Here is a 27,949-nt window from a genome sequence, read left to right as displayed (position 1 = left end):
GCGTGGCCCCATGTACACCCTACCTGGAGACACAAACATTTCAATCAGAAATGACAATCTCTTGAGCTCTGGTATCTGATTCTCACAATAATAACCCTCCTAAAAAATTCAGTCCCTGAGAAATGGCAAGGGACTAAAAGAGTGCCTCTCTATGAAGATTAAAAGTTTAGGGCCAGGTATGGTGGCTAACACCTCTAATCCCAGCACTTGGGGAGGCCAAGGTGGGAGGATAACTTGAGACCAGGAGGTCAAGACTACCCTGAGTAACATAGCAAGACCCCTGTCTCTACAAAAATAATAATTAAAAAAATTAGCTGGGCATGGTGGTGCGCACCTGTGGTCCCAGCTACTTGGGAGACTGACGTAGGAGGATCACTTGAGCTCAGGAGTTTGAGGTTGCAGTGAGCTATGATCGTGCCATTGCACTCTAGCCAGGGCAACAGAGTGAGACTCCGGAAAAAAAAAGCAGCTTAGAGTATTTTCTAAGTGTGACGACAAGGAGCATCCAGTTCAGGGAAGCCTTTTAATGACTGAATTCAATGAACCACAGGTAATAAGTGACATATATGTACAAAAATATGCTGGAAGCTATTAATATAATGCACAAGGAAATATGGCTTATCTACCTCTGGTCCTCAGAGCCTAGCCTAATGTCTGACATTCCATAAATGTTTGTTGAGTGAATAAGTAGATAAGTAAAATTTACAGTGTGATAACAACTAAGAAAGAACATCATCCTATTTGGCATGACCTATATCTACACAATCAAAGTAAAGGCGTACATTGAACATAGCTACCTACATAAATCAGGCCAAATGGAATCTTAGATTTCCACTTGAAGACTTTTAAATAAGTGTTATTTCAAAACATCATTAAAAAGAAACTGCAGACTACTCTCACTTTAGCTTCTTAAGTCCTTTAGTCTAAAAAAAAAAAAAAATACAAGATATTCTTACCCAAACCAGGGAAAGGAGAAAAGTAAAGAAAAAAAAATGTGATATTGCTCATAAAATCAGTACAAAAAAGATATTTAAACAGGAGAAGAAGATTGTGAAATTCCTTTTTAACAATTTTTGTATTTGGTATATAAATAGCCATTGGATTGTCTCGATATCACAATAAGATGTAAAGGAGAAAAGAAAAATATTCTGTACACTGGCCAAGATGTTTCAGGTGCCAAGAATCCTGCCCAATGAGTAGACAGAAAGAATGTCTGGCTGAATTTAACACCAAGCTATTTGTATAATAAAACTGGATTCCACTGAAAGTGCCTACTCAGGGAGAAATCCACATGCCAAGGCAGAAAAATCTCTCTCTCTTCCTGGAAGACTATTTTTTAAACTACTTGAAATCATGAAATGAGATTTTGAAAGCTTGTGTTATTAGTTCTGTTCGTTCCACCTTGGCCAGAATCTAAATTTTATCAAGGGCCACGTTAGTAGTGGAGGCGTCCATGGAGGCATGTCCAAATAGTTCCCACTGATTTCTCTGACTGAACGTTCTCAGGGACTGGCTCTTGTTATCTCGTCTATTATAAAATTTTCACTTCCCAAAGCACCACTTTCTTTTGGAAAAACATTAGGAGCTGTTGGATCTGTTGAAACTCTGTAAAGCAACTTTTTCAATTTTCTAGCTAGATGTTCAAGAAAGAGCAATACCTTGCTGCTATCCTGAGATCTTTTTCTTCTTCAGTTTAGCAAAAGCTACTGAAAGAACAAAGATAAATGAATTTTAACCGGAAATATTAACCTCAGATTCCCAATTTCTGGGCGCTTTTTTTTCCCTGCAAAGCAAAAGATACAATTGATCCCCACATGGACAGTTAAGGCTTATTCTGCTTCATAAGAATAAACTCTAACCCTCTTGGCCATCTCACAAGGTCCAAGAAGACCTTGCGCAAGATTCATGGAGGACCAAAGCAAGTCAAGTGGATGGCTCAGTGAATCCATGCTGAGTCCATGCTGAATCCACTGAATCCACACTGAGTCCTGGATTCAAATCCCTGCCCATCACTTACCGGCTTTGTGACCTCAGACAAGTTACTCATCCTCTTTAAGTCTTCTCATCTGAAAAATGGAAATGATAGCAATATTTATGCATTAGGCTTATGGTGAAGATTTAATAAGTTAAATTCGATAATTTAAATTTAAATAAATATTTAACTTTATTACGACAATAAGAAGATTCAATTAGGCTTATTTAAAATAGTAAATGAATTAAAGATTAGAAGAATGCCTGGCACGTGATGAAAGCCATATGTGAGTTTACAATGATGATGATGATGATGATGATGATAAAGGTGCTGAGTCCCCTTTCTTGAGTCCTACTCAAAGCACACACAAAATGTTTTATTACTTAAAGTGACCAAGGATTAAAAATTGAGTAACGAGCATGACATAGAGAAAGGAACAGTTCTACACTAACAGCCAGAATCCTACAGCCACGGAAGATACTCCACAGTGTTCCCTAGGAGGTTTCCAACCTTCCCCCCACTTTTTGTTTTCCTTTTCCAATGTGGGAAAAGTCTCTTCAGAGTCCAATCAGAAATTACTCCTCCTACCCAAGAGGAAATTATAAGCTCTCACCCTGCCACCGCTGAGGACAGGGGAAAGGAGGTGAGTATTGATCCAGGAAGACCCAAGGAGCAAGCAGTGAGAGCAAACAGCAGCCCTGGAAAGAGGAAAGCCATCCCCAGGTCCCGAGTGACTGTCCACAGCACAGAGGGGACATGGAGATGAGACAAACTGCCTATGAAATATTACTGATTAAAAAACACTTTGAACGAGTAGAGACAGGGATTGCAACAATCTGCAAAAAGGAATATGGACCGCAGTAAAGAAAGTGACATTTGGCCCAATAAGGGACACACAGATCTGCAGAACTGGGACAATCCAGGACTGGGGAAATCCATACCCACTTTGGAGCTACAACTGGCTAAGGGTAGAGATTTGTGTAGCTGTTGTACATATTTGCATATTTAACTGCATAGTTATGGTCAAGAGTGACTGAGCACCCACCATGTGCTAGGCATCATTCTCAGCTCTTTACTTCTCAATTGCGGGGTGGTTGGAATTACCTTCAAGAATAACTTGAAGAATCTCTCTTCATAACAATCAAAAGAGCCTAACAGAAACAGAATTAATTAATACAACTATTGAGACAATTTCTGAACAATGCCATGTGAGTTATAGGTCTTTTTGGTTTATTATTTTTTAATGAAACTAATTGATAAACCCTATGCACGGGTCCAGACTGTGGCCACTAGCAATCTAAATTCTACTTCCTGGCAATTTAAAAATAGAATAGTCTACCTGCTAAAGTCTAAGGCAGCATTTCCCTAAGGGAGATTAATTGAACACAAGATCTGGAAGCTGTCAATATGAATTTGTGAAAAAAGAAAGCATCCCTTGGTCTCAAAAGCTCAGGAAATACTGCCTTAAGCAAAGTTAAAAATGTTTGGGTTTTAGTTGCTTTAATGCAGGACTTCTCAGAACCTGTAATGGGCTGATGAGCATGATCAATCCATGAGAAAGGGATATCAGAGACAAGGTTTCCCAAATTGTCTGATGGGAGAATTTTTCCCTAATACTCCTACAGCATCTCCCAGAACTAAATAGTGTGCAGTGCAACACTATTTGGGAAGTGCTAGTGGGCGTTCATTTTATTATTTCACCTGGAATCTAGCCCATTCCAAGCACTAGATATTTGTCTATGTCTGTCAGAAAGAAAAAGAATCAGAAAGAAGCATCCATCTTATTTCCCTGGTGCATTATTTAAGGTAACACAGCTATTGTAACAGACGAACTTCAAAATCTCATTGGCTTCACGCAGTAGTAATTTCCTCCTCAAGCAGCAGTTGGGTGCAAGTAAAATCTCTCAGGAATCTTTGGAAAATACTCCTGCGCCCCACTCCCACTAGTTCTGATTTGATTGTTCTGGAATAGGGCCAAGCATTAGGTTGGTTTTTTTTTAATTTTTAATTTACTCTTTTCCTTTCTTTCTTTTTTATTTCAGCATGATATGGGAGTACAAATGTTAAGGTTACATACATTGCTCTTGCTTTCCCTCCCCTTCGAGTCAGAGCTTCAAGCATGTCCATCCCCCTGATAATGTATATCACACTTATAGTGTGTATATATACCCATCCCCCCTCCCCCTCCCTCCTGCCCAACACCCGATAATTTTTTTTTAACATTTTGATTAGATTTTATAACTTTGCCTTTTCCCTAGCAAGGGTTATAGGTATGCCCTTCCCCTCCACACTGTTCGAAGATTTTTTTTTTTTAAGCTCCTGTGGGATTCTAATGCACAGCCAAGGGAGTTATAAGGACTTCCTTATCTGCCCATTTAGACCTCAAAGCTAGCTGCTGAGGGGCCTGTCTGTGTTGGAAAAGTTTCCTAGATTACCGGTCAGTATAATGTTGTTTCAAAGGTTCATTGGGGAGGGGGGGTGAGAGATTCTTTGTAGAGAAAAAAGAATTATTTAACCAAAACTAGCACCTGTACTGCATGAGTCTTCCAGTTAATTCAGTGTCATGAGATGTGCCCTGTCTGGTTGAAATACCCAGACTTTATCCTTCCTCGTGCTGGGTCTGAAACCTTCCCATCACCGTTCCAGATGTACTGGCACACGGCTTGCTATTTATTTATTCATCAAATATTTATTGTTTTGGGCAGTAGAGGGTAGTGGTTGGCAGCCCTGGCTCTGGAGCTACACGGTTTGAATACTGGATTCACTGCCCACTAGCTGTGGGACGTTGGGGGAAATTGCTTAACCTCTCTGCCTCAGTTTCCTCATCTGTAAAATGAGGAGAATAATCTTGTTTCACCAAGTGCTGTGAGAATTAAACAAGCAAATCCATGGAGAGCTCTGGAATAGTGACTGGCACGTATTAAGCTTTCAAAAAGTGTTGGCTAATATTATTAATTATTTTTATTATCTTCAAGTACAGTTCTCTGCGCTAGGCTTCAAGAGGTACAGAAAAGATGAAGGTTAGGCCCCTGCCTGCCCTCAAGGAATTCACAGTCGGGCATGGGAGGCAGACAGGTGAATTCTGATAGATGAGACTGGGCTTTCACGGCACTGCGTGCAAAATTCTGGGAGAGGCTACACGGTCATGTGCAAGGGCAGGGCAGGAGAGCTTGCTTGAACAGGTGGCAAAAGGTCCAGACCTTAAAGGTAAGATTAGACCTAAGATCTCAGTCACTTGCTACCGGAGTGACACGGAAGAACAGAAAGAGTGAGTCGAAAACACAACTGTTGGCGTCTGCAAGGAGACATTTCTTTGCAGTAGAGTTTGCCACCGGCCCAGGGTAAAGCTACCCGCTCCTCCAAGGCAGGGACCCAGGCTTCTGCAGCATCCCTCTCCACACCTGGGCTTGTGCCCACTTCAGGGCACCCCCACAAGCAAAGCCCAGCAGCAAGCTTGGACCTTCGAGTCTGGACAGAGAGGCCTGAGGTGTTGCACGGTGCAGTTGTGGAAACGCTGGCAGGTCGGTGCACCAGAGGCATGGGCACAGCAGAAGGGGGGCAGGAACTGTTCCCGGACTTTGACAGGCACAGAAACTCCAGGCCAGGCCTCCGCCTGAGCCCCTTCAGGATATCCTGTCATTCGGCCAGGATATATATACCATTTAGCGTGGCCAATTGCACCAAGACCCCTGGATTTGACATTTTTTTCCTATCCAGAGGCAGGTTTCACCTTCCTTCTGGTTCAGTCCAAGAAAAGGGAAGGATTTCAAAGTAAACACTGAAATGAGAAAGAATTCGCTGGGAGTCGAGTTCATCAAACTAAGCTAAAACACCTAAATCATCCTGACAGGTGCCTGGCCCAGGGAAGGAGCAAATATCTCCTCATCATGCTACAACATTTCATAGTTTTTTTCCTCGGATTGCTTGTACAAAATTTCTGCTCCCCAGCTGAAACCACAGGGCAGGTAAGATGAGATTTTCATATTTTTAATTGGTTCATTTTCATGATGTGATCAAAAGCCTTTTGTTTGCCTATATTGTCATGAGTAAAAAGTGCTCTCTGGACTTTATAAAATAAAGAGAAAACTTGTGGAGATTCTGACGGTGATGAGGCATCTTCCAGAAGAGGTGCTGGCCCGGTTGTTTCTATTCCTGTGCTAAAACGCCAGTTGGGATCTCTCATTTTAGTGCTGACATTCCTCTTTCCATTACAAATTTTGGTATCCTGATTTTTGTTTGTTTTAATGGTCTCATTATTGTGAATATCTATCATCCCATCTTTCTGACTGGAGAAAACAACTATGGTTGTGGAAAGGTGGGCGTAGGGAATTCCAGGGTGGATGATATGTCACTAAAAAATTCAAGTATCGGAAATATTTACAAAATCCATCCCTTCTGGCTTCCACAGAGCTGTGGTGAAGGTACCGAGGGCAGTCTTATCAGTAGCCTTTGTGAGGTACGTCAGCGACTTGAACTCTCAAGCAAAGACACACAAGTTACCGTCACTGAGTGAGGCCAACTATCAGTGAGCCCTCATCTGGGGTGGTTCATTTAAAATGTATGTCACAATATGTGATTTCTGATCTATTAAGAGTAAATCTCAAACATGATTCTGCACCTGGGCCAGGCAGGTTTTTTATCAACACCAAATTTAACTCCAGTTGGCTGTACTCTAATGCTTTCACGAAAACACGGGGAGATGGCCTTGTGGTTAAACGTTCCAGCTCTGAAGTTAGGTAGGGGTGAATTCGAAATGTGGCTTCCTCTGTCTGTTTAACACATATTTCTGAGGACTGGTCATGGTGCTCCACAGCTTACTAGGTGTTGGACTCTGAGCAAGTAATTTAATCTCTCTCTAAGCTTCAGTTTCTCCCCTGACAGTGCTCCACAAATGGTAGTAATTATCATCACCATCATCATCATCATCATCACTGAGTGCTTACGTTAGCACAGAAATCAGGTCTTGACTGATGCTTAAAGTTGAATTTACTTTGCAGAGGGCATAAGTTTGTAAATACTGTAAAAGAGGTAGAATGAGTCTTTCCATTTGAAAAGGGCAATTTGAAGGTCAAAAGATTTCTTAAGAAGAGAGTTTTCAATCTGGCCCAGTAAGAAAGAAAAGACAAAATAATGTAACCACACACACTTATCCAAATGGGAAACTCTAACATAAAGAAAAGCCTGCTTTAAGAAAATGTAGAGGTGACATGACAATTAAAGGAGGTTAATTCAAACTGTATCTAAGTGTGGGTTTTGTGATTAGACCACAAAGAACATTCCAGTGCTATTTTGGTTCATAATGATCACCAAATGAAAGCTACCAGTAAAAACAGAGATTTCACTTTTCTATTTGCCACTCAGGTGCATAGAAGATAAAGGGCTAATCAAGAAATAACAAGACCGGTAACTTACAGGGTGACCTTGAGCAAGTCACTGCAACATCCTTTCCCTCTATTTTCTCCCCACTAAAATGAGGAGGGCGATACCTGTCCTAGTTATCTTGAGAGTGGTGAAGATCAAATAAGATAATGCCTTTGGAAGTGTGCATAACCACAAATTGTTCTGTAAATGTAAAGTTTCTTCCTATGCAGACTTTGCATATTTCAGTGAACTTAGATGTAGTGATGATGACATTTCCACACACCTAACCTAGCACTGGGCCCATAGGATGAGCTGTGGGATCACACAGAAGTTGGGGACATGATCTTCCCCATCAAGGGGTTTCTGCATAGACAGCAAAGACCAAAAAAATGTGCTCCACTGAGTCAGCCACAGAAGTTAAGAAGTAGAAGTTGAGAAAAGGGCAAGAGATGAGTGTGGTTTTATGGAACAGGTGGACTTAACAGGGCCCTGAAGGATGTGGTTTGAGTGGCCCAGGGGAGGGGAGAGAATATGCCAGTCAGGAGAGGCAACAGACAAAACAGAGCGGGGACTGGATAAGAGTTACAGGAACTAGCATTTACTACCTATGACAGTCCAGACATTGTGCCAGGTAATTTGCACCTGTTATAGGTCTCAATAATCTCGAGAGTGGTTATTAATATCTTCCCATTACAGGGTAAGCAGTTCACCTCAAGATTGTACACTTAGAAAGACAGAGAGCTTGACATCACACTTAGTCTTTTGACCCCCCAACTTCAGTCTCTCTTCATTATACAGGGTTGCTTCATCTTGCATTTGATTGGGAGATTAAGAAAATTTGAGAAAAGGTCAGCCTCCCAGATGGATTTCCTAAAGACAGGGCCAAATTTAGTCTGGATCATTTATTTTAGCAGTTAATTCTCTATCACCATATGTTGCTAAATAACTGTTTTTCGTGTGTCTGTCTGATTTCCCCAATTCATTCACCAATCAACAAATATTTGCTGAGCACTACTATGTGTCAGACACTATTCTAGGGGTTTAGGGTACAGCATGGACAAAACAGAAAATGATTGCTGCTCTATTGGAGACTACTTTCCAATTGTAATCTAAAATTGGATTGTAATCTAAAGATTGCAAAAACCTTTGGTACAGGAATTGCATCCTCACAGCATTTAGCACCATGCTGGCCCCAGAGCAGATACTCCTATGGAATCAATGATGGAAGAATATCCTTGAGACCTATTGATCTATAGCCAATTGACCTTGCATAATCTGCTTTATCAATTTTCCATTTGAACATGTATTCTGCAAGATATTTCAGGTTTCCCATTTGGATGTATATGTGCAATGACATTACCTTACCTAGATGGACTCCAGACTCCAGATCAGGGAGGGCAAACATGTAGTACAAACAAAGCCTCTTTCCCAACCCACAGCCATGCAGACATTGCTTGCTGATCCCATCACTCTGTGCAGATAAGGCTGAAAGCAGCAAGTCAGTCGTGACCAATCAACCTCATTGCCATCCCAGACATTCCACTGAATTGAAGCTCATGGATAAGACTGGCCAAGCTAGCTATTTTGCAAGGTTCTGATAATGGGAATTGATGTTCTTTTTTATGTTTAAACAGGCAAAAAGATGCGATAAAAAGTCTCTTCTAACAATTAGGACCCAGTGCCGATCCTGCTCACTCAACTTTGAAGTCAAGTGCCCAGATGGTTACACCAAGATTACCAATGGCTCTGTAGGTGTTCGAGATTGCAGGTACTCATTATGAGAAAATAAGTGTGCTCCAATCTTGAAACTCAAGGAATTGTGAATCCAAACTGAAACTCCCTATCTCAAAAACTGCAAAGCATTTCCATGGCTTTTCTCTTGCTCTATGACAACTACAGGCCCAAACTTAGGTAACTCACAATTTATGAACTTGAGTTTAAATCACATATTATTATCCACTCACATTTTAATACAAAACTGACTACATTGTATTGCACATAAACATTCTCCCTTTATCTTTCCTGTCTTTACTTTGAAAATCTGGGTTTTATTTCATTTGGAAAATGTTATAGTCTTGAACATGTTAAATCTTGGGTCTGATAGTCATCTCACTAACTAGCTATTGATCCTGATAGTAATTAGAACTCAAAGAAGGAGGATAAATGAATTATAGCATGATTGCATTTTATGTAACTTTGTATTCTTAAAAACCTCTTAGGATTCAAAACTCTTATAATTCAAGGCTAATCCTGGCAAAGGAGGACAAAGAGTTCTGCTCACCAGCTAATAGAAGCAGCCTTGAGGTTCAACTGCAAATATTCTCAGCCTACTAATTTAGAAATTAGATAGGACTCAATGAGTTTGTTTTTAATTCGGGGCTGAAGGATTAGTATTATTTTTATTTATAAATTATTAGCATTATATTTATTATTAGTATTATTTTGAAATGAAATGAAACCTTAACACTGTTATATCACGATATTTTAAATTCACATTTGCTTAATGTGACCACGCTATATTCTATTATAAAACCCAAATCATCGTTTTTAGTAAAAGTTTCCCAGCACTAACTGGCTTAAATGAGTAAATATATGCAGCAGTTAACACTCAATGACCAAAGTAGGCACACATGTACAACCCATTTCAATTTATATTAGAATAGTATCAGAAAGATTTAGGGTTAAAAGTTAAAATTATATGGCTACTTCACTGGGAACTTTTTTGTACTGGCTACTTTTTTGTTCAAGACCAAGATAAGCACTTGGTTGTATCCCATCCACCCCAACACACACTTACAAACACACATGATAGAATTTTTGCATTCATGCTCTATTTTAGAATTGAAGACTTTGATCTGTCATTCATCTCTGCTAGAACAAACTCAGATTGGTTCTTTGGTTTTGTTTTATGTTTTAGAGTTTATTTTAAACTACTTTATTGAGGTATGATTGGCATGCAAAAAGCTGTATATATTTAATGTATACAACTTGATGAGTTTGGAGATAAGTATATAGCCATGAAACCACCATCACAATCCATTATCCATTATCTCCAAAAGTTTCTTCCTTCCCTCTTTTTTGTGTGTGATAAGACTACTTGGCAGGGGCAGTGGCTCATGCCTATGATGCCAACACTTTGGGAAACCGAGGCAGACGATTGCTTGAAGCCAGGAGTTCAAGACCAGCCTGGGCAACATAGCAAGACCCTGTCTCTACCAAAAACAACAACAACAACAAAAAACCCCAAAAAACAATAATTTAAAAATTATGGTGATGCACGCCTGTAGTCCTAGCTACTCAGTAGACTAGAAGGATCACTTGAGCCTAGGAGTTCAAATCTGCAGTGAGCTATGATCATGCCACTGCACTCCAGTCTGGGTAATAGAGCAAGACCCTGTTTCTAAAAAAAAAAACAATTTTTTTGAAAAGAAACAACACTTAACATAAGATCCAGCCTCCTAGAACATTTTTAAGTATATATTACATTATTCTTTACTATAGGCACTATGCTATACAGTAAATCTCTAGGATGTTTTCATCTTACATAAAACATACACTTTGTACCCTTGACCAATACTTTCCCATTTCCCACCCTTCCAACCCTTGACAACCACCATTCCACTCTCTGCTGCTATGAGTTTGAGTACTTAGATTCCTTATATAAGTGGGATCATATAGTGTTTGTCCTTCTGCGTCTAGCTTATTTCTCTTAGAACAACGTCCTCCACGTTCATCCACATTGTCACAAATTGCAAGATTTCCATCTTTGTAAAGGCAATGAATAATATTTCATTGTATGTACATACCACATTTTCTTTAGCCATTTATCCATTGGTGGATGTTTAGATGCTTCCATGTCTTGGCTATTATGAACAGAGTGCAGATATCTCTTTGAGATTCTGATTTCAATTTTTTCGGATATATACTCAAAATTAGGATTGATGGATCATATGGTAGTTTTATTTTTAATTTTTAAGAACCTCCACAAGAACCTTCCATAGCGGCTACATCAATTTACATTCCTGTCAATGGTGCACAAGGATTTCCTTTTCTCTACATCCTCACCAACAGTGGTCTTTTGTTTGTTTATTTTTTATGATAGTCATCCTAATAAATATGAGGTGATATCTCACTGTGGTTTTGATTTGCCCTTCCCTGATGATTACTGATGTTGAGCACATTTTTATACACCTGTTGGCCACTCGTGTGTCTTTACAAAATTAGTTCCTGAGGCCATGTTTGATTCTACCCTCGGGCTGTCCCCCTTCCCACCTTTGTGAAGGGACAGATGTCAATGCCAATATTCTCAATGGTTCAAAACAGAAACCTCAGCTCTATTCTCACCTTGACTGTCCATAAAGCACCTGGCTCTGCTGTTAATCAGCTACGTACATTTCAGGGAGTGGTTTGGGAGGACAACCTTGAACTCACCATCACACTGTTCTTAACAACAGCACGTTTGAAAAAAAAACAGTATTCATGGAGGATTGTCTTTAGAGGCACTCAAGTCCAATCCTGGAATAAGCCATGGCCACAGGGATCCCTATACATAGACAATGGCATTTAGCCTCTGTAGAATTGCGATTGCAGAGCTGTACCTCAGCCAGTACTAGAAAGTGTTATAAGTCATCGTTATATCTCCTAGTAGGATAGTGTGGTGAATATTGCTTGCTACATTACGCCACCTCTGCCACAGAAATTTCTACATCTATGGTATCTGCAGCAAATATGCTAATCCTGAGTAATAGATTTGTTTTAAAACCACAGGTGCTGTGCACCATATAACTCGTGGTCTTTCCCTTCTTGCACTGACTGCTAGGACACTCACTGGCAAGTTTGAGGCCCACCTCTAGCATGACCCCAGGGCCTAACATCATTTATTTCATCTACTAACTTCACTTCTAATATCACTTTAGATGTTTACCCCCTATTTTCATTGTTGCCTGATTTTTTCATCCATTTCTTACAATTAAATATAATTCATAATTAAGTTTTAGTCTACCTAAAAAAGGCAAATGTATTCAATCTATATTTTTTAATGATATGAAGACCTAAATAAAAATCTAGGACAATCCTACCACTTAGAGTTAACTGCATTGTTCTTGTCATGTGTTAATGTCCTCCCTTTACCTTCCAAGGTACACCTTTGAGGTCAGGACATACTCCCTGTCTCTCCCTGGATGCCGCCATATTTGTAGAAAGGAATATCTCCAGCCTCAATGTTGCCCAGGCCACTGGGGTCCAGACTGCATGGGTAAGTGGTACAACACTTAGACATTGAGACTTGCTTCTCAATGTCCCATTTCACAGAAAACAGAGATGAAGGAAGCCCTACAAAAGGAAAATATAAGCACCCTTTTCTAGAAATTTCTGTTCCAGTTTATATGTAGAAAATCTTTCTTGCTCTGTCAGCTTTTATAAAAAATATATACTTTACTACAGTTAGAGATCTCTCTTTAAGAGAATTCCTTTATACGACAGAAAAAGGGACAATTGAAAGAATATTCATTTTTATTTTTTTTTAAAAAAGCAAGTGGCCATCAAACTTTTTAAACGGGGCAAAAGAATTTAAATAAAAAAAAAAAAAAAAAAAAAAAAGCAAGTGGCCAAAGAGAGGAAGTAAAAAGCTAGGCTATTATAACCCCAGATACAATTTTTTTAAGAAGAAATTTTATTACAATATCTTGAAGACTGTAATTATTATTTGACAACCAAAATAATTATTAAAAATTCTAAAATTTTAAGTCTTAGAATGGAATATCACAATCTAAAATGGTGGACTTAAGACACATCAGTGTAAAGAAACTGTAAAGTCAAATGCGTAAAGTTACATGCAAATACATATACACATAAAAAATAATTCTGACAAGGTTTTCCTGTAAGAAAAACTACTAGCAAGGTCTGAATCAATGGTATCATTAGACTTCTGTGATCAAGCATAACATTGGATACCTGAAATTGAACTTTTATCCTTATAGATGTTAACACTCAAATAGTGACTGAGTTCTTGCTACCATATGCAAATTATGTAAAATCTCTCTCGCTCTTTTTTTTTTTTTTTTTTGTAATCAAAAACCAGGCATTTTAATGCATGAATTTACCATTTGTTCCCCATCTTCTAAAATGAAATGAAGACATCTCCTTAGGATCCATATAAAGAGAGGGATTAGTTCTCTTTTGCTTTGTTTTTATTCTTATTAAAGTAATATAAGCAACTTTACACAGCTTGTAAAGTTTAGAGAAGAAAAGAAAGAAAAAGCATCAATTTATATTATGTCACACATAGAAAACCTTAAATATTTTGGCATATTTCAATCTTGGTGTTTTTTTCCATATAGTTTCTAAATAGTTGAGCCTATATTGTACGTATAATGTCTCCTGTTTGTTTAACTAATGATTAAATGAATAACAGCTTCCGTTTACTCAACGTTGCTGACATTAGGTACCTGAGAGGTACTCAGCCTATATTTATCTGATGTAATTCTGACTTAGATATTTTTATCCCCATTTTGCCTATGAAAAATCAGAATTTAAACATGAAATGCCATTGCCATTTTCCTTTGGATTGGAAAGTGATAAAGCAAGTTCAAGTTCAAGGCTGCCTGGCACCAAAGCCTGCTTTCTTTCTACTCTTTCCAAGTCCCTGAAGCAAACTTTATCTAAAAGGAGAGCCTCAAGATGTATTTCTAATGTCTCTTTTGGTTGATAGACCCTTTCAGCCTTCTGAGTAAATTCCTGGATTATACTCCTTGCCCTGGAAAGATCAAGGTTTGGGGTTTAAGATATCCTGGCCCTTGTCTCTGTTAACTGCTCTATGTTCAGTTTTACCCCACCATGTTGGCACAGCATATTTCTAAGAGTTTAGCAAATCTAAATAAAATACTCAGATGCAGGTCTTTTAAAGTGATTAACCGAGATTTAAAGATTTCAAGGAATTGTTTTAGGGCCAAATATGTTCATGATTATGTCCAGTTCTTATAGACATTCTGATACAATAGAAGGAACTTTTAGATTTGCTTTCCTCTTCCTAACTCATGAAAACTAATCTGATGCTCAGTTATTAATCAGACACACTGTAGAGAAGAATAAGCTTTGTCTAAGATGCAGTACGTAAGTCAGCACGTCCAATACAGTGAGTAACGGACCACAGCCAGGCGGGCAAAAGAACACAGGCCTGCGACCAGAAGTTTTAGGTGTGAAATTAGTCCCGTCACTTACTGGTTTGCGCAAATGACTTCCTGCTTACTCCTTAGACTCCTCATCTGCCAAACAGGGGTAAAAAGTCCTTCTTTATAAAACTGTAGTAGAGATTTTGAAACATCAATCTAGGTGACAGGACTTGGCAAAGTGTATGACACAAAGAAGGCACCTTATAAACGTTTAATGAATAAATGAGTGAGTGGATCACAGCCAAACTGGACCTCTGATAATGAAAGGCAAATAAATTGACACTTTTCTCTGAGCCCTTTTTAACAGTGGGTGACTCTTAAAAGGTGAGCAGGCCAAGAGGGTCCAAAATCCTTAAGGGGTTTCATGCCATCGCACTGTGCCGTGTGCACACACAGTGGCAAAGTTCACATCTACGATCAAGAGTCCGAAAGAGGCCGGGCGCTGTGGCTCACGCCTGTAATCCTAGCTCTTGGGAGGCCGAGGCGGGCGGATTGCTCAAGGTCAGGAGTTCAAAACCAGCCTGAGCAAGAGCGAGACCCCGTCTCTACTATAAATAGAAAGAAATTAATTGGCCAACTGATATATATATAAAAAATTAGCCGGGCATGGTGGCGCATGCCTGTAGTCCCAGCTACTCGGGAGGCTGAGGCAGAAGGATCACTCGAGCCCAGGAGTTTGAGGTTGCTGTGAGCTAGGCTGACGCCACGGCACTCACTCTAGCCTGGACAACAAAGCGAGACTCTGTCTCAAAAAAAAAAAAAAAAAAAAGAGTCCGAAAGAATTCTTTGACTGCTCAGGCATTTTTTTCAAAGAGGTCTCAAAGCCAGAGAAGCAAAACATATAAAAATGGAGACCCGGATATTATTTCTGCTGTCCTTTCACTGGGGCAAAGGGTGCTTCCCTTTATCCTCATCTTCCAAGCATACTAAATGTCTTGAAAGGCTTCCTTCCTTTGGCTCAGGAAAAAAGATAAATGCTCCACTTAGCTGTGTGTTTCTCACCTCTCCCGTTTTGTGGTGATGACAAGCAAGACCTTGACAGCCACGTTACATTTCCGCAAGGATAAGGCCATTGCAGAGCTGCTGACATGTGTCCATCCTTCTTTTGGAGGAAACACATTCCCAAGCTCCAGAATGGCCTTGTTTCCAAAGCAAATGGAACACCCACTTCCTTTGTAATGCATTAAAAATACATTCACACCCAGTACCTCTGGGTTATTTTGAAAATGATTTTAATAGTATCTTACTCAAATTTAGGAAATAACTCTATGATCAATGTTGAAAACTTAGAAAATGCAGAAAAGCACAATGAAAAAAAAACCCATCATCTTCTACAGTTTAAGAGTAAGACATGAGTTCTCACTTCAGGGGAAAAAAAAATATCATCCTGACATAAGGAAGGTGTTTCTACCCAAATTTTACCTGCTTCTCCCTAATTAAAATTTGAACTGCTTTATCAAATGTGCATATGGAGGTCTTTTCTCATTAGCACAAAAACATATTTTTAACTTTGAAACTTAATCACATTTGAACAGCCAGTATTCTATTTGAGATGAAATAGATTTTTTTCTATTTGAACATCCCTGCTCTTTTTACTCTTCCATGAACATTCATGGATTTGTGCAGCAACTCGAAGTAAATGGAAAACAAATATGTGCAAAGGGGTCACACCTAAACTCAATTGTGGCCAAAACAATCTGGTTATTTCAAAGAGAAATGCTCTTGATTTTTCTTTTTTAGGTCAATGTCATCAAATTATCCACATTATTTTTTTGTATCACGTTACTTGCATTTCCAGACCCCTTTTCCTTTCTCACTGCATGTTTCTTGCCATCCACTGCCCAGGTTGCAAATAATGGACTATATGCATTTGAAACCATTCTTTTAGGCATGTTGCTTTGAGTGACAAATGATGCTGAGTTCACATTAAGAACATATTTCACTGCACTTTCCCAGGCAGACAATTCCAACCAGAACTATAAATGGAATACAGGACATATTTTCTGCCTGGCACTGTGCACCAAGATCTTAAACAAAGGTGATGACGTGGAATAGGCACCTCTAGAGTTTCTTGGCAGATAAAGTTCAGGGAAGTCCTTGGCCTCTTGCTGGACAGGAAGTTTATTATCTTCCTTTAAAGAAACAGCCCAGCTGATGATTTGCTGACAGCTCATAATGGTTAAACCTCCTGCGTGAAGAAAGTCAGGACACAAGAGACCACCAGAGTAGTAGTGACCCAAGGGAAATGTGATAATGACCTAAAATAGTCTTATCAGCTGCTTGAGCCTCATGATGCATCCGAAATGTGCCCTTATAGCAAATTCTATATTTCTTTCAAGCATGGTTGCTGAGAATGTCAATTTTATCATCTTTTTCCTTAATAGGGGCCTGAGGTGATAGAAAATGATTTGAGAAGCAGGAAAGAAATTTATACTTTTGCTCTTAAAAGTTTATTTAAAAACTAAGCAAGTAGTTTTCATAAATTGTTAAAAGTTTGTTTAGGCGATAAAATGAGGACTCCCCACACCCCCATACTCCTGCTACCCTTTTTCCAAAGTTCCCTCCAGAGTTGGCCAACTCATAAAAGTTGAGCATTCATTGAGTGCCTACTATATGCTGCCTGTAATCACATACATGATAGGCACTGCTCCTAATCACATATATGACAGGTCTCTACCCCTAAGGTGTTCACACGCTACTAAAGAAAATGGACACAAAAGCAGGTGAGGAATAACAATTGTACCAGTGAGCCCAGGTAAGGATACTGGGGCTTTGAGGAGTTTTGCAGCTTCCCCAGAGAGAACCAGCTAGTCGGTGCACAGCCAGATGGGGAAACAAGGGCTATTCCACTGCAAAGCCCTGGCTCTAACCCATTACTCTCTCCTGCTTCCCAAGATATCTGGTCTCTCTACTTCATTTTGTATAGTTTCTATTGCCTGTCCTTAAGTTCACTAATCTTTTCTATACATCATAATAAAATTCTTTACAATCAGTGATAAAGAGAAAATCTTAGGAGCAGCCAAAAGGAAAAGACACTATGTTAAGAGGAACAAAGATAACAATGATGGCAGATCTCTTATTAGAAACGATATAAGTTAGAAGACGATAAAACAACATCTTTCTCAGTCTTTAAACTGATGAAGCTCTCTCCCTCCTCTTCATCCTCACCTCCTGCTGCTCTTTAAACAAAGACCAAAATCTTTAACAAGGCTCTTCTTCAAAGATGTGGCTGTTGTCAGCTGTTGAGACTAATGTAAACCAACTGGGCCATTCTGCATTAGGTTGCTTTGGGTAAATATTGGTAACATCCAGTAGATAGAGTGATGAGAGCTCTAGGTCTCTTCCCATGATAACCCTTATCCCAGTTTGTAAACCAGTATTACCTGGTTGGTTGTCTGTTGAATCCACGACTCTCCCCTCGCTAGGCTAGTAGAACCATGGAAGTAGGAACCAGGTCTGTGTGTTCATCCATAAAGACCCAGGACCTTACATGGTGTCTGGTCCAAACAGGTGCCCAGTTAAGTTATTTTCTGAGTGTCGTTGACTGTTATAGCACCAATCTGAAACAATAAAAACCAGAGAAGAAGATCTGCTCTGAATAATAGCAACTACCATTTATTGAGCACCTAATATTTCTAGTCCCTACAAAAGCCTGCCTAGAAGACAGCACTGTCCCAGCACACACTTGAACTGAGTCTTGGAGCCAGGCATGGCCTTTCCCAAAGGAAAAGCAAAGGACTGAGCTGAGATTCAAACTTAGGACATTCCGATTGCCTGTCCCTGCTCCTCCCCTGATACTATAAGCATCTCACATAACCATGGGCAGAGTTGGTGAGAGCAGCCCTAACCAACATCTTGTTTTTCAAAGTGACGTATAAATGTTAGCTATGCATCAGCATGTCTTCTTCCTCCCTCGCCTCTCAAACACGTCTGTCGTCTGTGCTATGGTCCTGGGCTGCAGAGCTACCTGATGAGGTTGGGTCACAGTGCATGGTATCAGGGACTTGGGAGCCCCTACCTGGGTTAGAAGCCTGGCTCTGCCACTGCTGTGGAAAGAAAGAGACCACAGACTCAAAGTAGGCAATTTAGACCATTTAGTTTGCTAATATTCGGTATGCAGGGAAAAATCGGAAGGAGCCAGAGAGAAAACGGTTTACGGATGGACAATATGACTCTCTCACCTCTGCAGCACCTGCAAGTTACAAATGTTCTTCTAAAGAGCTAGCTAGTAGCTCAAGTGAGCCAGCAGGGTCTCTTTCGAAGATCAGAGATCTGCCTTTCTCTGTGCTTAGATCTCTTTTCCAACAGCTGCTGTGATGGTCTGAATGTTTGCCTCCTCCCAAAATTCATATGTTGAAACCTTATCCCCAATGTGATGATATTAGGAGGCCATTGAGGGGTAATTAGGTCATGAGAGTGGAACCCTTATGAACGGATTAATAAGAGGCCCCAGAGACCTACCTCTCCTCTTCCACCACGTTTGTTCCTTTGAGCCTGTTTCCTCATCTAGAAAGTGGGGCTAAAATAGAATTTAAATTCAGAGGATTGCTATGAGTAGCAAATACATGCCTCCTTTAGCAATTTTGTGGAAGGCACTTGCCTTGCTAGCTTAAATTTAGAATAACATTTGGTCCTGGCTGCCTTTACCTGAACACATTTCATGGTCTCTACATGATTTCTGCTTGGTGCTTGTAGATCACTTATTTCAACAGTCAGATTTCACCCGATTCACATTAAACCTATGTCAATGCAGCCCTCAAAGTATAGAACAACCACAAGTATAAAAACAAAAAGATTTTTTTTCATCCTCATGACAGGAGTATCTTCAACTTCTGTCACTTACCATTATTTTAAATTCTCTATTTGATTTTGAGCATTGCAGCATCTGGCTTTCTAGCTAAATGTCCCTTTGCTCTAACATGAAATATAATGCTTTGCACATAGTAGGTATTCTCTGAATGTTTAGTGGATGACTGTGAAATCCTCTAATAAATGTCTATAAAAGCTCCAATTCAGATCTAGTATAGCCCAGAAATGCAAAATCCATGCTTGTCTGGAATCAGCTTCCGAGTGAACTCTAGATTCCTTTTCTTACCTTGCCAAGCACTTCATTAATTGGCCCCAACCACCCTATTATCCCTCATCACCCATCCCCTACTCTCACACCCCAGCTCCCAAGCCCCACCCCCACCAAACTCTATCATTCCCAAAACAGACCAGGCCCTTTTACACCTCTTAGGCTTGTACTTGCTGTTCCCTCTTCCTGAAAAGCCCTTCCCTTTTAAGCATGGCCAACTCTTACTCTGCCTTCAAAACCCCAGCTTTGATGATTCCTCCTCTGATGTTTCTCAGATTCCCTAAGGTAGCAGCAGTAGCTCCCTTCTCTGGACTCCCTCAATATGCTGTCTGGCAAACTGATTAAGAGTCATGGCTTTAGAGTCTTGCCAAGGGCTGAGCTAAATTCCTAGCTTTGCAACTCAGAAACTGTGAGGCCTTGAGTGAGTTCTGTGACCGCTCTAAACTTCATCTGCTAATGAGCACCAACAGCAACTACCACTGAGGAATGGGAATGATCCGCTTATATCAGTGCAAAGTGTACAGCAAATGCTCAAGAAATGGTAGACAGCGTGATGCCTTCTATTACAGCATGGGGCCACACTGAGATTCTCCTGTTTACATGTCTCCCTCCCTATAAAACTCTAAATGATACCAACAGGCTGTACGATTATTTCTCATCCTGGCAACTAGCACACGAACTGGCTCATAGTAGGTGCTTAAATGCATCCGTGCAGAATGCTTGTGCAATCATGAGTGAATGAATCTGGGCTGTTTGCTTCCCTAGAATGCCCGGGAGGAGCGGGGTCCCCCTGCAATGGCAGGGGCAATTGTGCTGAAGGCATGGAAGGAAACGGAACCTGCTCCTGCCAAGTAAGTTCAGACATGTGTTCTCTCTGCCCCGATTCTGCTCCCCTTCTTCTTACCTGTTGATCCTCCTTAAATACACACACACTAGGTGGAGTCTGTAAGAGATAGAGGTGTTAATAAAAAGATTATGTGTAATCCCAGCACTCAGGGGAGCTAAGGCAGGAGGATCGCTTGAGCCTGGGAGTTTGAGACCAGCCAAGACAACATAATGAGACCTCATCCCTACAGAAAATTTAAAAATTAGCCAGGCATAGTGACATATGCCTGTAGTCCCAGCTGCTTGGAAAACTGAGGCAGGAGGATCACTTGAGCCCAGGAGTTGGAGGCTGCAGTGAGCTAAGATTATGTCACTGCACTCCAGCCTGGATGACAGAGAGAGACCCTGTCTCTAAAAATAGAAAGAATAAAAGTATTTTTTAAGTATGCAAATTGCAACAAAATGATCTCTCAGAGTCTAGGGATCTTTAGGAGCGTCAATTAACTGCTCAGCCTTAAGCATATTCACCTGCAAAATGGATTTGAAACAGTGTCTATGTAATAACATTTGTTGAAAAAGTAAAATGAGATCGTGTATGTGAAAATCCTTTGTGAAACTATACAGAGCTATAGAAATTGTTGTCGTTGTTGCTATTTATAACCACCACTGTTAGCAGACTACCCTTTGGTGCTATCCTCAGTATACTTTGTAAACCATTGGGTCTGCCAATTGAAGATTTTCTTTGTTATGCCATGAAAGTGACTTTTTGCAAGTTTCAAGCCTTAGAAGAGTTAAATAAAAGAAATCATTCTGTAAGGGATTGGGCTCGACTGTCTTCAGAAATACAAAACTAAAAGTTTTCCTTTCACCCCTGGGTGACAAAGCAGCTTTCTTCTGCAAAGCATCAGACTCTAGCAAAAAGTGATACAGGGAATAATGTATACATTATAACACAAAAATGGCAAAATAATAATAAAGGAAAAACAGAGAGAAGGAGCTTTAGGAAAGGCACACAGGGAAGATGTATTTCAGAAACAAACACTGACCACATCATCAGTTGGAAATCCAAGTGTTTACTGGGTATCGTGGGTCACCTTGGGTCTAATGTCTTGCAAGAAGGGTATTGTGGGTCACCTTGGGTCTAATGTCTTGCAGGAAGGGTAACGTGGTTCGCCTTGGGTCTAATGTCTTGCAGGAAGGGTAACGTGGGTCACCTTGGGTCTAATGTCTTGCAGGAAGGGTAACGTGGGTCACCTTGGGTCTACTGTCTTGCAGGAAGGGTATTGTGGGTCACCTTGGGTCTAATGTCTTGCAAGAAGGGTATTGTGAGTCACCTTGGGTCTAATGTCTTGCAGGAAGGGTAACGTGGGTCACCTTGGGTCTAATGTCTTGCAGGAAGGGTAACGTGGTTCACCTTGGGTCTACTGTCTTGCAGGAAGGGTAATGTGGGTCACCTTGGGTCTACTGTCTTGCAGGAATGGTAATGTGGGTCACCTTGGGTCTAATGTCTTGCAGGAAGGGTATCATGGGTCACCTTGGATCTAATGTCTTGCAGGAAGGGTAATGTGGGTCACCTTGGGTCTACTGTCTTGCAGGAAGGGTAATGTGGGTCACCTTGGGTCTAATGTCTTGCAGGAAGGGTAATGTGGGTCACCTTGAGTCTAATGTCTTGCAGGAAGGGTATCATGGGTCACCTTGGATCTAATGTCTTGCAGGAAGGGTAATGTGGGTCACCTTGGGTCTAATGTCTTGCAGGAAGGGTAATGTGGGTCACCTTGGGTCTAATGTCTTACAGGAAGGATAATGTGGGTCACCTTGGGTCTACTGTCTTGCAGGAAGCGTAATGTGGGTCACCTTGGGTCTAATGTCTTGCAGGAGGGGTAATGTGGGTCACCTTGGGTCTAATGTCTTGCAGGAAGGGTAACGTGGGTCACCTTGGGTCTACTGTCTTGCAGGAAGGGTATTGTAGGTCACCTTGGGTCTAATGTCTTGCAAGAAGGGTAACGTGGGTCACCTTGGGTCTAATGTCTTTCAGGAAGGGTAATGTGGGTCACCTTGGGTCTAATGTCTTACAGGAAGGGTAATGTGGGTCACCTTGGGTCTAATGTCTTACAGGAAGGATAATGTGGGTCACCTTGGGTCTACTGTCTTGCAGGAAGGGTAATGTGGGTCACCTTGGGTCTAATGTCTTGCAGGAGGGGTAATGTGGGTCACCTTGGGTCTACTGTCTTGCAGGAAGGGTAATGTGGGTCACCTTGGGTCTAATGTCTTGCAGGAAGGGTAATGTGGGTCACCTTGGGTCTAATGTCTTGCAAGAAGGGTAATGTGGGTCACCTTGGGTCTAATGTCTTGCAGGAAGGGTAATGCGGGTCACCTTGGGTCTAATGTCTTGCAGGAAGGGTAATGTGGGTCACCTTGGGTCTAATGTCTTGCAGGAAGGGTAACGTGGGTCACCTTGGGTCTAATGTCTTGCAAGAAGGGTAACGTGGGTCACCTTGGGTCTATTGTCTTGCAGGAAGGGTTTGGTGGAACAGCCTGTGAAACCTGTGCTAATGACAACTTATTCGGATCCAGCTGTTCCGCAGGTATGTCTGATTTTCATGTAATCAGAGCATTTGTAAAGGTTGAAAGTCCCCAGAGAGATTATTGCTTGAGGGGAAAACACCGAATGGTTCTATATAACCACAACTACACAGCAAAAACAAAAAGCTGATGACAAATCCTTGCAAAGAGAGACAGTGCTCCCTGTGGTTCTCAGCACTTGCCGTCACGTCAGCTGCTCAGCAATGACGTTTTCTGGCATCCTCACAATTCCTCTCCCCAGACTCCAGGATCCAACAGGTGCCTATTCCTTGTCCACCCCACTTTTCTCTGGGGTCTTCCTGGATCCTGGTCTCAGCATAGAGCCTAATTCTACCATACGTCCCACCTAATTCTAATTTCTCCCTTCTTTATCGGAAGGGACATAGTTGTGTGAGGTGGTCAGAGATTGGTCTGAGCTCGGTAGTCCGAATTGATCAAACAAACCTGAGAATGGCTGTCCACTCTCTTATTTTTGGTTGCCTCCAGAAGCCGACCCTGAGACAGGCATTTGAGTTCAGTGGTTTACTTGGATGGTGATCCCGGGAAACACTAGGGTGTGGGTAAGCGGCAAGGGGGAAAAAACGGGCGTGTTGTCTGGCCAGGTACCACTGCGGACACCCTGGGGAGCTCTGGGAGTTGCTGTAGAGCACACATCTCAGAGTCGTCTTGCCCCAGGGGACAGGCAGCCACGTGTGGTGCAGAAGAATGGCTCCCCAAAGATGTCCACATCCAAATCCCTGGGACCTGGGAGTATGTTACTTTATATGGCCAAGGGGAATTAAGGTAGCAGATAGAATTAAGGATGCTAATTAGCTCACCTTAAATGAAGAGATTATCCTGGAATATCTGGGTGGGCTCAATGGAATCACAGGGTCCTTAAACATGGAGGAGGTAAGTAGAGATGGAATGATACCATGTGGGAAAGACTCCACCAGCCCTCGCTGGTTTGGAAGAAGGAAGGGGCCATGAACCAAGGCACATGGGCAGCCCCTAGAGGCTGGAAAAGACAAGGACACAGATTCTTCTGCAGAGCCTCCAAAAAGGAACCCAAAACCCTGTGGACACCTTGATTTTAGCACGGTGATTTTGAATTTCTAACCTCTGGAAAGGTAAGACAATAAATTTGTGTTGTTTTAAGACACTAAGTTTGCAGCCGTGTGTTCCAGCAGTGATAGGAAACGGATACACGAAGTCCTGGGGGGAGAGTTGTCCCTTCCCTGGCATTTCCAGTGCCCAGTGAACGCCTGGGTGGAGCAGGCTCCTGAGGCTCACACCAAACCCCCGGGCAAAGAGCTGTGGATGTGGGGATTAGCTGGAATGTTTGCAGTCCTCGAGGCCTAAACAATGTAGCTGTGATAGAGACCACGTTGGCCAGATCCACATCTCCCAAAAAGGAATATACTGGGTGGCCTTTCTCCAAGACCACTTTGGTTCTGGCTTTTTATGGAAAAATTAAATTCAGTAGACACTGCTTTGATTCAAATGTTTTTTGCATGAAAGCCAGCACACACACACATATACAACGCGCCCCCATAAGCCTGCATACTTAGATTTCGCCTGAAATAGCAGGGGCATTGACTTGTTCTAATCCACGGGGTCTTTGAAGGCTGGAGCTGATGTATCTTTCTCTCTGGTACCTTCTATACACTGCCTGCATGGTAGGCATTCACCCATGCTTTCGTTGGATGAATAAATGAGTGAGAGAGTATATGAATGGATGAATCAATGATCTAATATATTTAGGCAGTGTTGTCCTGATGCAGAAGCGTGGTTTTAGAACCCAGGCTTTAGACTCAGGCTAGGTTTTTAGCTCCAGGGCTGCTAATTGTAGGAACCTAGGTAACTCAATAAAGCATGCTGTCTGTTTTTGTCTTCATCTGTAAAAATAAAAATAGCATTGCCTCCTTTATGGAGGATTTAATGAATGGAGGATTTAATGAATGTTAGCAATTATTATTATCACCTGTTATTTCCTTAGTGTCCCCTAATCATAGGTGTTTCTTCAAGGGCAGGCTGTTTAAACTCCCTAAGCCTGCCTCATCTATAAAACAGGAATAATAATAGCTGCCTCATGGGGTTGACAACATAGCAAAGCTCTTAGCTCAAGCACCCAAGCAATGAAAGTAAGCATTAAGCAAGGACAAAAACAATCCAACAGTAAGTAAGTCCCAATGAGTGAATGAATGAATGAATGACTCACAGATGATCATTTCCCATTGACAAGGATGAGAGGAACTTGCAAACGTTTTCAGCCAGGCGTCCACTGGGTGCCAGTGTTGTTTCATGCAATGAGGTGTTGTCCAGGGAGGTGACAATTCTGCCTGTAAGTAGGACAGCTCTATTAGGTGCAGTTTATTTTTAACGCTGGCTGGAACCTGCTGCCGAAGCACTCTCCTACCAGACTGCTTATTGGTTTAGAGATGATATCGAGCTGCACCAGCCAAAGGTCTTTGGCTCCGCTGCCAATGCCCTTGCCTGCTCAGTGCCTCGCTCCCAGCTAGGGGGACTGCAAATCAGCCCCACGCCTTGCATCGTTAATAAGGATAGCTAGCATTTGCTGAGTGCCTCCTGTGTGCCAGGAAGTGTAAGAAGAGGCTTCTTTGGATCCCCACACAACTCTTCAAGAGGGAGGGTTCTCACTTTACAGATGAAGAAGCAGGAAGGTCACTCAAGCCACACAACTGTTATGGGAGCAGAGGCAGGATCTGACCCCAGGTGTCTGGCTCCAGAGCCGGGGTCCCCAAGCGCTGCACCCTTCTGCCCCTGGTGAGCATCCACCATGCCCCAGACAGGGGATGGGGAGCCTACGACAGATGAGATTAGGTTCCCAGCCCCAGGAACCTGGAGATGTGGGAGGTAAATGTGATACAGTGTGCGCAGCCCACACAGGAGATGGAAACGCAGGCGAGGGAGCAGCTCGCTTGGCCACGGGGCACGTGACAGGGGGCTGCATGTGTGCACTGTCCCTCCGACCAGAATGGCCATGGCTCTGACCACTTTAAAGCCGCACTGCCCACGTTTCACATGTCTCTAAAGCTTTGCTGAGGCTGGTTCACAAAGCAGCAAGAGCTCTTTTTATGACCATCTGGGAAACCCTCTGCCACTCCTCCTTCCCAAGGACACGCTCTTGGCAGCGGCTGGCAGCCCAGCAATGCGATGTCAGAGGCTTCCAAACGCTGCCTGTGCCAGGTCAGTTGATCCAGTACAGAGGAAGACAGGAGGCAGGAAGAGGCTCATGCCAGGAGGTGGGGACCTTACAGACAAGGACGACACTGCAGTTAGCGTATGCTTTGGGAGCAGAGACTGAGTTCCCCTTCGCCTCCGCTCGTATGTCCCTCCCCCTCCTCCACTGGCTGCATGACAGCACTTAGGACAAGAATAGTCACTGTACCTCTTAGAGCCTGGCTTCCCACTGCGCTGTGAGCTCCTCGAACTGAGATATTGCCAGTTACTCATATCTGTATACCTGGTGCCTAGTACAGTGCCTGCTACTAGGTAGGAGCTGAGTAGATATTTTTTATCTAAGTTGGATTGAATCTTCTCCTTTAAGCCCACAGGACAGCTCTCTCCTCACCCCAGTTATCTCCGTGACTAATTTGACTTCTCTCTAGGATTTATCTGTCCCCAAAAGCTGCAGCCATAGGTGAACATCAAAAAGCTTTGTTAAAGTAGAAACACTGGCAACTGAATTTTTAAAGAGAGGATGACACTTGCAAAGCCAATCTAATTCTTCAGTTATTCAAGTGAGCACCTGAGTCAGTCATCTCCTATCACATTTTTTCATATGTGATACAGAAATAATAAGAATACCTGCCTCAAAGGGTGTGGTGAGCATTAAATTAGATCATGCGTGCAAAGCACTTGAAAAATGCCTGATAGATAGATAGTAAGCACTCAATAAAGGCAAGTGTAGGGCCTCAGGTGCAAAATTTAAGGAGGCATTAGTAATCAAGAAAACTAACTGGATTAATGCCCTAGGGCTGCTGTGACAGAGTACTACAAACTGGGAGACTGAAAACAACAGGAACTTACTGTCTCAGTTCTGGAAGCTGGAAGTTAAGAATCAAGGTGTTGACAGGGCCACGCTCCTTTCAAAGCTTCTAGAAGAGGATCCTTCCTTGCCTCTTCCAACTTTCATAGCTCCAGATGTCCTTTAGCTGTGGCATCATCACTCTGATCTCTGCTTCCATCTTCATGTGGCTTCTTCCCCTTGTATGTCTGCATCTTCTCCCCTTAGTATTAGGACACTAGTTATATTGTATTAAGGGCTCAGCCTACTCCAGTATGACCTCATCTCAACTAATTACCTCTGCAATGGCCCTATTTACAAATGGGGACATTCTGAAAAACTGGGGATGAGGACTCCAACATATTCTGTTTTTCCTATTTTTTTTTTTTCATTGAGACAGTCTCACTCTGTCACCCAGACTAGAGTTGCAGTGGCATCATCATAGCTCACTGCAACCTCCAACTCCTGGGCTCAAACAATTCTCTTGCCTCAGCCTCCCCAGTAGCTGGGACTAGAGGTGTGTGCCCCTACACCTGACTAATTTTTGTATTCTTAGTAAAGATGGGATCTTGCTCTTGCTCAGGCTGGTCTCAAACACCTGAGCTCAAGCGACCCTCTTGCCTCGGCCTCCCAGAGTGCTAGGATTAGAGGCGTGAGCCACTGCACCCGGCCAGGACTCCAACTTATTCTTTTGGGGAACAAAACTCAGCCCATCACAATAATACCTTTAAAATATGGAACAAAACATGAAAATAAAGACAGGATTCAATTCTGCACTTGCGCTCCCCTGCTTACTCTCCTCACCCTAATCTCAGCCCTGCCGGTTGCTGTCTTTATCTAAAAGTTAGTCGTGTGGTTGCTGATCTTGTTATAGGGCGCTGTAAGAGATGGTGTGGGAAATACGAGGTGGGAGGAAAGCCTTCCAAGGGGTTCCGATCTAATAGGGGAGGAAA

General features: G+C 41.9%; 1 protein-coding gene and 2 long non-coding RNA genes across 3 annotated transcripts in view; 1 reads left to right on the top strand and 2 right to left on the bottom strand.

The window, feature by feature from the left end:
* On the bottom strand, nucleotides 1-17,969 carry LOC142873341 (uncharacterized). The gene is made up of 3 exons (XR_012921391.1): nucleotides 17,886-17,969; nucleotides 2,018-2,066; nucleotides 1-23 (listed from the first exon to the last, which is right to left on the bottom strand). It is a non-coding gene; the product is annotated as an uncharacterized LOC142873341 (long non-coding RNA).
* The window catches only part of STAB2 (stabilin 2), a 143,299-nt gene continuing 121,014 nt past the window's right edge, over nucleotides 5,665-27,949 (top strand). Inside the window, exons 1-5 of the mRNA XM_012772691.3 lie at nucleotides 5,665-5,937; nucleotides 8,968-9,101; nucleotides 12,472-12,587; nucleotides 20,345-20,430; nucleotides 22,920-22,989. Of these exons, the coding sequence (XP_012628145.2) occupies nucleotides 5,860-5,937; nucleotides 8,968-9,101; nucleotides 12,472-12,587; nucleotides 20,345-20,430; nucleotides 22,920-22,989 (484 nt within the window). The 5' untranslated portion in view covers nucleotides 5,665-5,859. The remainder of the gene's footprint in view (nucleotides 5,938-8,967; nucleotides 9,102-12,471; nucleotides 12,588-20,344; nucleotides 20,431-22,919; nucleotides 22,990-27,949) is intronic.
* Nucleotides 17,964-27,789, bottom strand: LOC105875578 (uncharacterized). Its single transcript, XR_012921389.1, has 4 exons — nucleotides 27,722-27,789; nucleotides 27,020-27,219; nucleotides 25,188-25,308; nucleotides 17,964-18,062 (listed from the first exon to the last, which is right to left on the bottom strand). It is a non-coding gene; the product is annotated as an uncharacterized LOC105875578 (long non-coding RNA).

This window comes from Microcebus murinus, chromosome 10 (genome assembly GCF_040939455.1).
Source record: "Microcebus murinus isolate Inina chromosome 10, M.murinus_Inina_mat1.0, whole genome shotgun sequence".
Classification (NCBI taxonomy): domain Eukaryota; kingdom Metazoa; phylum Chordata; class Mammalia; order Primates; family Cheirogaleidae; genus Microcebus; species Microcebus murinus.
This window is presented reverse-complemented; position numbering and strand designations above follow the sequence as displayed.